General features: G+C 41.0%; 1 protein-coding gene across 1 annotated transcript in view; it reads right to left on the bottom strand.

The window, feature by feature from the left end:
- Fat4 (FAT atypical cadherin 4) overlaps positions 1-10,506 on the bottom strand; it is a 126,742-nt gene that overhangs the window by 35,922 nt on the left and 80,314 nt on the right. The window contains exon 7 of the mRNA XM_028763094.1: positions 3,455-3,635. Within this exon, the coding sequence (XP_028618927.1) occupies positions 3,455-3,635 (181 nt within the window). The remainder of the gene's footprint in view (positions 1-3,454; positions 3,636-10,506) is intronic.

Below are 10,506 nucleotides of genomic sequence, written 5' to 3'. Positions count from 1 at the left end.
AGGGAGGGAGGGAGGGAGGGAGGGAGGGAGGAAGGAAGGAAGGAAGGAAGGAAGGAAGGAAGGAAGGAAGGAAGGAAGGAGGGAGGGAACAAAAGGAGGAAGGGAGGAAGGAAGGAGCTAAGCTGGTAATAGAATATTGTTGTCAAAGGAAGAAAGGCAGAATCCCTGGCAATCTTTCCCATAAAGGTTATGATAGTGTTTTCAGCCTCAAAAAGATCTCTGTTGAAACTTGTGTAAGATAACACAGAGAGGGTATTTTTTTTCAGATGGGTGTGGCTAGGTTCGGAAGTCAGGCTACAAAAGCAGCAGTGAGCCAGATCTTTGGGTGGCCATGTGCAAAGCTTTGGTGTGGGCCACAGTGGATATGAGCATGGCTGTATGGCTTGGGAAAATCCTTATCCTTTTGCTGTGTCAGAAAATGATCTTACGGTGCTGAAAGCTTGTCTTTCTTTAGGGTAAAATAAGACTTGGAAGTGCTGAGCCCATTTGTTGGGTGCTTGGAATCTAGAAAAGTAATAGGCAATAGCAAATACCAGGAGATTGTTGGGAAAGGCTGAGCTAACAGGTGTCTAAGCTTAGTTTCTGGCCATAGCCCATTCCATCATTGACTGAGATTCTCCCTTCCCAGAATTACTTTCTACAATACACAATAGAAATGTCTCAAAATACAATAAGGCATGCTCTGATGCTAAACCTTCTCTTGTGTTTGGTTGTTTGTGGTTTTGTTGTTGTTGTTGTTGTTTTATTTTCCAAGTAATAGAAAATTTTAATTTCTTCGTTAGTTTTCCAAGGTCCATTCACACACGGCCTAGTCTTTTTTCCCTGATGCTCAAGTTTCTCCACCCTCCAAGACTTGGTACTCACCCTGTTTTTCCTAGAATGTCTTCTTTCATTTGCACAGGCAAGACTAATGGATCTGTGTGGAGATGATTAATGACTTGAAGTTTTTGCTGACTGTCTGGGCTGTAGCTCTAGCCTGCCTTCACATCCCACATTAAGCGAGAAGATGCAGTGCTTAAACTGCCTGAGTACCCTAGTGTTGAACAGTGAGCCTACATATAAGCATAGATAACCATATATCATATATAGTATAGTGTAATATGTAGAACAGATTATATCTAGGAGTCGGGAAGATGATGTCCATCACAGTAGGTTCAGGCATATATTAGTAACAAAATGAAGAAAAAAATCAGATTGGAAGACTGTTGGGAAAAGGGGTTGAGGGAAACTCAGCCTTGTGGGTCAGTGGCTGAAGGAATCAAGTTTTGAGGATAATGTGCTATGTGCTCATTTTGTAGAGGGTTACCTCTCCATCACCAAAAGCTCTTAGAGTGCCTTAAGATTTTGCCCCTTTCTAGCCTCTTCTCCACTCTGACCTTCGCATATCAAGTTCATATCCCTCCCTCTGCATGGTCCTTCTAACATACTGACAACACCTGAGGGGAGACATCTGCCAAGTTCTTGGTGAGGCCTCTGAAATTCACAGAGGCTTCTGGGATATATCCATCTGCTCTCCCCTTCTGTGCTGGTGTAGCATCGTCCCCTCCAGAGGATGCAGCAGCAGGAGTTACCATAGAAACTGTCCCCTCCTTATTTTCACCTTAGTCCTTCCCTGCATCTACTATCACATGCAATATGGCAAAGCAAATTGTAGGCTCCCCCTCTGAAATGTTTTGTTACAGCTTCACAAACCATGGCAATTAATGCTGAAACTTAATTGGACACAAAGTTGGGAGGTTGGGAAAGGACACCTCTGAGTGTGTCTGCAAGAGTGTCTTCAGAGATCAAGAAGGCTCGGACCTAAATATAAAATATGGACTACTGGAGGTTGAGCCAGTAGGCAGCTAGGCCTGCTAGGTTGAAGTGAGTCAATGGAGCATACATTGGAAGGGTTTATGTTGGCATTTGTCCTTCTTATGACTCCTGTCTGCTTGCTGGCTACCTTCAAGTGAGCAGCTCTCTTTACATGTTTCCACGCCATGCTAATCTCCTTTATACCAGGCCCAGGGCCCTGGATCCAGGCTAAAGCCTTTGCAACTGTGACCAGAGTCAACCCTTCCTTCTTTCAAGCATTTTCAAGCAGGTCTTTGTCACAGTAAAATTAAGAATGAACATGCCCATCACCCCCTGTCCATATATCCCCCTAGTTAGGTCATTTTCTTTTGTATTCAAGGGAACAACCACATGTAAGACAATCTTACTCCATTGCATTTCACAGACTACCTGTCAAAAGATGGAAGTTCAAAGGAAGGAGAGCTATTATGTTACCTAACATGTACTCAATCAGCAATTTAATGTTTACTAAATAGGACTGACTCTGGATCTCATCCACCCTTATCCCTGCCAACAGGAAGAAACCAGTTTCCTAAGAGGCCTTAGTTCATGAGAAATAAATACCAAATGACAAAAATAATTGAGAAATAGTAAAAGTAATTAATGAGTCCATTACCATATAATGCATATATTGCCATCACCATATTATTAATGCATATATTATCTGTCTTCTGACCCACTGTGTTCTTACCTGCCTAACTCACACAGCCCGCAAACAATTGCAAAAATGTATCTTCAAAGGTTATCTATTGAAAATAGGGAACTCTTCCCTTATCCACTTAGAACGAACTGAGAAGAGAATGAGGCTATGTTAGCCCAACATTCCATACTACAAGTTCTGTATCTCTTTGAACAAGCATCCACATTGCTGTCCTCGGCTACCAGGATTTACATAAAGAAAGAAATTTTTAGACGAAGAAAACATGTTAATGTTGTAGCTACTGCCTGGTTATAAAGTCTTCAAGGTTTCCCTCTTCTGGCCTGGGGTGTATTTATCCTACTGGTGAAGCTGCTTTGCTGCTAGAACATTCTGGAAGTGATGCATGACACTTCTAAGCCTGACCTTGACTACAACTAGCAACTCCCACCTAGAGCTCTGAAACTCAAAGTCATCATGTTGAAAGTCACTCCATTAAGGAGCTCAGTGACAAGTCATGGATCTCTGTGAGGAGAGAGAGGGCAGAACTGAGCCTAATCTCCTCCACCCTACCCAGCTCAAGCACCTGCAGGTGATGCCATGCTGCAGGCTTCTGAGACCCTAACCGCAGCTACATATGGTTAATGCCAGCCAGCTGCATAGTGCAGAACCTCCGACTGCCATGATGAACACAGATTGTAAAAAAAAAAGGAATTAGCAACAAATAGCAAAAATAAATAAATAAATAAATAAATAAGACAGCTGTGTCACTAAAAAGAACCCTGCAAATGATGAAACAGAGAAACAGAAATTAATACGCACGGGCTTAGTACTGTCTAACTCTCAGTTCCAGGATAGTTGCTTTGCAATGGCTCACAGGAGCAGTACGGTGTATTAACATCGAATCCCCAGTGAAATTAGATAGCATGTGCTGTTAAAAACCAGAGCTTGTGAGGAATATGTTATAGGGTTCAGTGTGCAGACCTGATGACAGCATTTGACGCAGCATCTGCATCCGAGGCATTCACTAACAGGACATCTGTCCCCGTCGGGGCATCCTCGGGAATTGCAGTAAAGTACATGTTACTGGCGAAAGTGGGGATGTTGTCATTGATATCATCTACAATGATGTTGATTGTCCCTGTTCCTGTCAAGGCCGGGGATCCTGGGAAGAAAAGAAAATAGAACTTTAATGTTTGTAGATGGTCACAACCACACATTTCACAATTCTTAGCTGTAGAACAGAATTCTGGGACAATTTCTAATCACATAAGATGTGATATTTTTAATTCTGTTGCAAGAAAAATGCAACCGAAATTTCATTTTTCCCTTGTTGGTGACCTAAGGTCTGAACTACCTATTTGTGACTCGCCACAAAAACACATCGGCATGCTTCTGTTACATTTGAAAAGTACAGACTAATCAAAGCAGGAAACAACACCCCAGAAGACACAGTACCCATAATGTATCTGAAATTACATTAAAATAGTGCATGTCAGACTCGGAACAGCCAACAGAAATGATCTGGCCACTGATTCTGCGGGTCTACAAACTACATAATGCCTGAGACATCAGCAATTCCACCTGAATATCCAGTAAGACTTCTCAAGTATTAAAGCCTCTTTTCTATGTACTCAATACTTGTTTATAGTGAGGACAAAATCTTGAGATTATATTCCAGCAAAATCTTCATATTGACGGGCCAATAAGAGTCATTTTGCATTTGCTTACTATGAACTATAAACCTTTAATAAGTCATTTTAACTTTGCTTCAGGCCTCGTCATCATTTAGTCAAAAGTGAATGCTCAACCAAGCAGCAAGTGCCGAATGGGTGCTGTCCAAAGTCAGCAGACACATCTAATGGTAAGTGGTTAGAATTCTCTGAGTTGCCTTCATAGTTGAAAGGAAAAATCATCTCCTTTGGTTGTGTTTTCAAAATCATTTTCAAATGTTCATTTTTCCAAATAAAATCATAGAGGATGCAGCTCACAGCCTTTAACTAAAATAAAATGAAGCCCAGACTGTCTCCTTTTATTGTTGAGGAGTTACTTGTCTGTTCCCCCAAAGCTTCTTCCTCTGTGGGAAGCTTAAACTGTCCTTGCATTTATCCCACGTGTTCTGAGATGAAAGTCACACTTCCGGTTGGCTGCCATGTGTTTCATGGATAAATAGTTTTATCATCACAGAGTGATGTTGAGGTACCCTTCCTTCCTGTGCTATTTTTTCTAGTAATCTTGTCATTTGATGATATTTATTTTGCCGCAATTTAAATGTCTTTCAGATGAAAGTTTGTGGCTGCTCAAGACACAGGAACAAACAGCCTGGGAGGTCAAATGTGTAGGAGCCACACACAACAGTACAGAATGACATAGTGGTGATCTATTTCATGGGTCCTGTACAGGAAGCTAACTATATATCAGATAAAAGAGCCTATACAAACATCAAACAGCTAGAGATTGACATCACTAATCTGAACAAATCCCTCGTTACACTGTCTAAAGAGACCTCCAAAAATTGCAAAGGACTTTATTGTACTTGATTTACTCTTTTACAATAGAAAAGACTGTGTACAGCTCTTGACTGTGTACAACCCTTAAAGAAGAATGTTGCCTTTACATAGACAAGACAGGGATGGTTAAAGAGAGCATGAAAAAGGTCTGAGAAGGCCCTGAGAAAAGACAGAGAGAAAAAGAGAAAGAGGAGAGCTGGTACAAGAATTGGTTTTCAACCTCTCCATGGTTATCAACCCCACTTTCTCCCATCTTGGGACCATTAATTGGGTTATTTTTGCTTATTTCTTTTGGTCTCTGTGCCTTAAATAGACTGACTAACTTTGTGAAATAACAGATAATTTGTACCTATTCAGGTACATTATCATAAGTTAGCTGTGGAGGACTACGAGACTCAAAATGAGGTTGTTACCCTATCCAGGGTGTTCCCAAAATCCATCTCCACCCAACCTAAAAGAGGGGACTTCTGTCCCTAGACCAAGCAGAGAGGGGCCACCCAGAACTCCCTCTGACTGGCGATCTGAATTCTTGCTTAGGCTGTGAGGCTAAATACTGCAAGGAAATATAAATAAAAGTTAAAAATATCTCTCTGGGTTTCCTCAAAGACAAGCCTGACTGCATAGGGGTTGATGTCAAAAGTATCCCCTCTCCAGGAAAAAGACACTGGGATGGGTATGGCCCTCATGCCTCACTGGACAACAACAGGGAAACCGGAGCCATTACAAAGTCCCCTTCAGTTACTGGAGGTCAGGCCTCTATCCCTGCCTTTGAAAGGTTAGAATCGCCACAGCCCTTCTATACTTAGAGAAGGGAGGAGATGTCAGGGGCAGCCCTGCTTATATACTGAAGGCCTAAAATCAGCCATAGGCCTAAAATCAGCAATAGCCTGTCATACATGTATGCTAACACAAAGTCTTGGGTCTCAGTGGAAAAACATTGAAACAGATGGCTATAAGCTATTATAAACAGGCAGCTTTTGTGGAAATTACCAGCCTGAGTAGTCATAGACCTGGTAAATAGGTAGCCTTGGCAGATAATACCAACTTAGATAAGGACAAGTGAATCGTAGGCAGAGTCATAGTGACCTGTCCCCTGAACCTTCACCTAGCCGATACCCTGTTCTGAAAGATATCTGTATTCCCCCTGAACACCCACGCTCTGGTGTCATCCCCTTCTCCACGTCCTGTCTTTTTGTGTTTATACCCCTGTGTAAATAAGTAAAAATTATGATTTGATTTTTAAAAAATAAATAAATAAATCACAAAAAAAGAGCCTATACAGGCATAAAAGGTGGAGAGTGTAGTGAAGCATAGCCCCTCAAAGATACTTATCCACCAAATTTTGGATGCATGTTGAGAATTGATGTCATAAACTATGTGTCTATGTCTTTTTAAATAAGTTATTTTATATTACATTAGACATTTCATATATATAGTAAGATATGTTAAATTGCATGACCACTGAAATACTGTCTATGAGAAAACAGGCTTACATTAGAGGACAGAAAGTTAAATCCCAATATATTCTACCTATAATCCATTGCAATCTTTAAAAACACACTCGTGTTTTGAATAGTTGCTTAGTGTAGATAGCAGAAGTAACGTTATGCTATGAATGTTCCAAAGGCTAAGTAATCTTGCAAGTACCCAAGAAAGCACCCCTAAGCACAGCATTAAAGTCTCATTAACACACCGATATGAGAAACAAGCTCCTATTGGGTCCTTCATTGACCATGCATGTATTTACAAAGCTGAGGGTGATTGTCCCCATCTTTGGAAAGAACACTACTGTCAGCTCCCTTGTACACAGAAGAAAAATGGGGGTAAAAACATCAAGGGACTTTGTAAAACTAAAGGATTGCCAAGGAGCAGAGGCAAGATGGGAAATATGGGTCCCAGCCTGGAATATTTGCCCAGAATGTAGCCAAAGGTGTAGCTAGCATCAGGAAGGGCCTCTTGGGGTGGGAAGATCTGTGAAAATAGACAGTACTGTCCCCAAACGCTGGGAACAAACTCAGAGAGGAGGTGACAAGACCCTACTGCAATGGACCCTCGATAGTTGCGGCTTCAGCCCATGAGGCATCCTGACTCAGTAGTCTTGACCCAGATATAAAATTTCTCACAAGTGAAATATTAAAGCTAAAATATTTTTGAGGAGCACTGTTTGAGACCAATATCTGGACTACATTTCTAGATACTTAATTGTATGTATTTTAACGAAATGGAAGCTTACAGTCTCTCTTATGTTCACTGTCCTCTTCTTGCCCTCATTAAAAAAAAAAAATATATCAGCTAGACAGTATCCATGCATCTGTGTGAGTACAAGAATAGATCAAGATCCCAGCAGCAGCAAGTGAGAATAGGCCAGAAGGCTCAAAGTTTTACTGATGTTTTACTCTGTTTGCTAAATGGAGAATAAAAAACAACTAAGTAGTAGTGAGTAGCCCAGACTGGTAAACGTAGTCCCTGTTATCCATTGTTCTTTTTACCCTTTAGACTTTTTATTTTATGTGATGTTTGTCCACCTGTATATACATGAAAAGTTTGTGTGCAGAGACCATGGAAGCCAGAATAGGGCACTGTGTCTCCTGGAACTGGAACTACAACAGAGTGTAAGCTGCAATAGCTGAGAAATGATCTGGGGAATGCATGGGTGAAGGTTACATCTTTAAGACTGGAACTATCGTGATGATTCACAGAACGGGAACCTACTGCTGTGATGACTAAGAGTCACCACCAAGCACAAGCAGGGTCATCCTTTGTCTACAACTGCTGCTGGTGTTTTCTGAGTTAGTAAAAAACAATAAGAATGAAAACACTGCACATTAGATGCCTTATCCTCACAACTCAAATTACCACCTTCTACCAGACAGTTTTCAAAGAAACGTCAAGGAAAGTCTAGGATGAGCCCTGCCTGAGAAGTGGACCCAACCATTCAGCTTTTATTCACTCCACTCAGGAGTATATTGGGAAAAGTGGAGGTTTTTTTTTTTTTAAGTTTGTAAATTACTCTCTGTGTGTATATGTATGTGTGTGGGTGTGGGTGTGGGTGTGCGTCTTTATGCCTCTGTGTGTGTGTAGGTTGCCCATTAGTGATGTGGGGTGTTAGGTGTGTACATGTATTTGTGTGTGTGTGTGTGTGTGTGTGTGATGTGTATCCCTAGGGAGACTGACACTCACTCCCCCTCCCCCTCCCCCCTCTCTCTGTTTATGCTTCTGTGTGTGTGTAGGTTGCCCATTAGTGATGTGGGGTGTTAGGTGTGTGCATGTATTTGTGTGTGTGTGTGTGATGTGTATCCCTAAGGGGACTCTCTCTCTCTCTCTCTCTCTCTCTGTGTGTGTGTGTGTGTGTGTGTGTGTGTGTGTGTAACTAGCAATCGGGCCAGTGTGGATGTAACAGGAAAATTTCGTGGAATCAGTTCTTTCTTTCTACCTTTATGTGGGATACAGGGATGGAGCCTATGTCCAGAGACTTCAACAGTAAACATGTTTTCCTGCAAAGCCATGTGGTCAACCTAAGGAAGCAGAACTTCTGAAAACATCTGACCTTCATGTTCCCCCAGAAAATTGTGTTTGTTGGATTTTTAGTTTCAGTTTTTCAGGGGAAATCCTTATAAAATTTTAATCTAAATGCATGTCTATTAATAAGTTTTAACAAACTCAAGATTTGAGTTCTGTCTCCAGTGCTCTTTACTTCTCGTCTAGGGAAAGAGAATCATCAAACCCCCACCACCACCTCCCTGCCAGTGCCAGGCTCTACGCTGCCCACATATGTCACCAGTCCCAGGAGCCAATGCTTCTCACTTCAGACAGGAAGATGACAGGAGAACTATGAGAAAATCTCCTACTGTCCAGTAAGTCTCATTTCTACAGTTGCCTTGAGAAATAGGATACAGTTCTTAGTCACTAAGTGTCTTACAGTTTTCTTCTATCAGTGTTTCTCAACATGAGTATGTCAATCGTGGAATGATAATTAAACTTGGTCCATAAACACACACACGCACATGCATATACATATACACATGCACATATACATACAGATGTTTATATATTGTTACATATATATTACTGGCTTCTTTTGTCTTTTGGGGTGAGTATGCATTGGAGTGTAGTTGAATGCAGAGAACAGAGAATAGATCAGACTCTCTTGAGCTGGAGTTACAAGTTATTGTGATCCTCCTGATATAAGTGCTTGAAATGGAGATCAGGCCTTCTGGAAGAGCAGTATGTCACTGAGTCATCCTCCAGCCCAATATTACTATTCCATGCTCTTAATCACTGTCCCAACTCTCCAGCCCCAATATTATCATTGAATTATTAATACCAGATTGACAGTGGCATATTTAATATAGGCAATTCTCATTTAAAAACATATTATGTGAAGCAGATGCTGTTTTTAATTTTACTGGTACTCTGAAATGTAAAGAATTAGGTCATCTTTTTATAATTCAGACTATGGACAAGGAAAGGGAGTTATCAATTCTTTCAACAGCCTTTCCTTCATTCATTCATCTGAGGTCAAACTTTGGCATCCTTACTCTCCATTATCATCCTCATTGGCTTTCCTCTAATTTGGAAGCTTAATGAGAGCAGAAAAAACTGTTGTTTGTCTTTGTAAATATCTACATGGAAAGTACATGAGTAGTCTGCTAAACTTCTTTCATTTTACAGGTGAAAATCAGTGCCACAGATGGACTCTGTGGTCTGAAAACCTTAGCAGGACCATTTTGTAAGGCAGATGTCAGTCAATGGCTGAGGTCACAGAGCAGCACTGGGGACAAAAGTCAAAGATGAATTCTAACTGCATACACCCAGAAGGCCTAATGAAATCTACATCTCAGGAGAAGACAGAGCCAAGTGTAACCTCAATAGATCTGATAACAACGATGCAATAAAGCCAGATGGTCACAGCTCATCTGAATTCATTTATCAAAACCAGACACAGTCAGAGAAAGAGGTAGGATACAGAGACACACACCAGTGGAGTGTAAACTAATGAAGAGACCAAGTATTCAACACAAGCAGAAGGCAAGGGCTCAGGAACTTAGGAATTACTAGAACTAGAAGGATGCTTGAATTGGAAGTCAAAAAGACAACTACAAACCAAAAGTCTAATTATAATTAGTAATCATAAGATATAGGAATTTCAGATTTCAATTTGTAGAATTGTATGTATTATATAAAAACATGCATGTGTATTTATTTATCTACATATGCATATGCACATAAATGTATGAACATGGATAAATTTACAAGTGGCTTCCTATATTTTACAGTATAGAGCAAAAGCTCCGCTATATTTGGCTTCTGAGTTACATCCTCTGTTTTTGGATTTGGGAATTAATTAAATTTGTATCACCTTTATGACTGGCAGCACTGTATGCCCAAATATATCTGTTAGTATTCTGTCTAAACTCTACCTCCACTGTTACTTGGCAGCAGCCAGGTATGCTCCTCCCCACAGTTACCTGGCAACAGGCAGGTAGGCCTGCCCACTATAAAAGGGGCTGCCTGCCCCCGCCGCGC

This window comes from Grammomys surdaster, unplaced genomic scaffold (assembly GCF_004785775.1).
Source record: "Grammomys surdaster isolate TR1022 unplaced genomic scaffold, NIH_TR_1.0 62, whole genome shotgun sequence".
In the NCBI taxonomy this organism is placed as follows: Eukaryota; Metazoa; Chordata; class Mammalia; order Rodentia; family Muridae; genus Grammomys; species Grammomys surdaster.
Note: the sequence above shows the minus strand (reverse complement) of the source record. Positions and strands in the feature narration are given on the sequence as shown.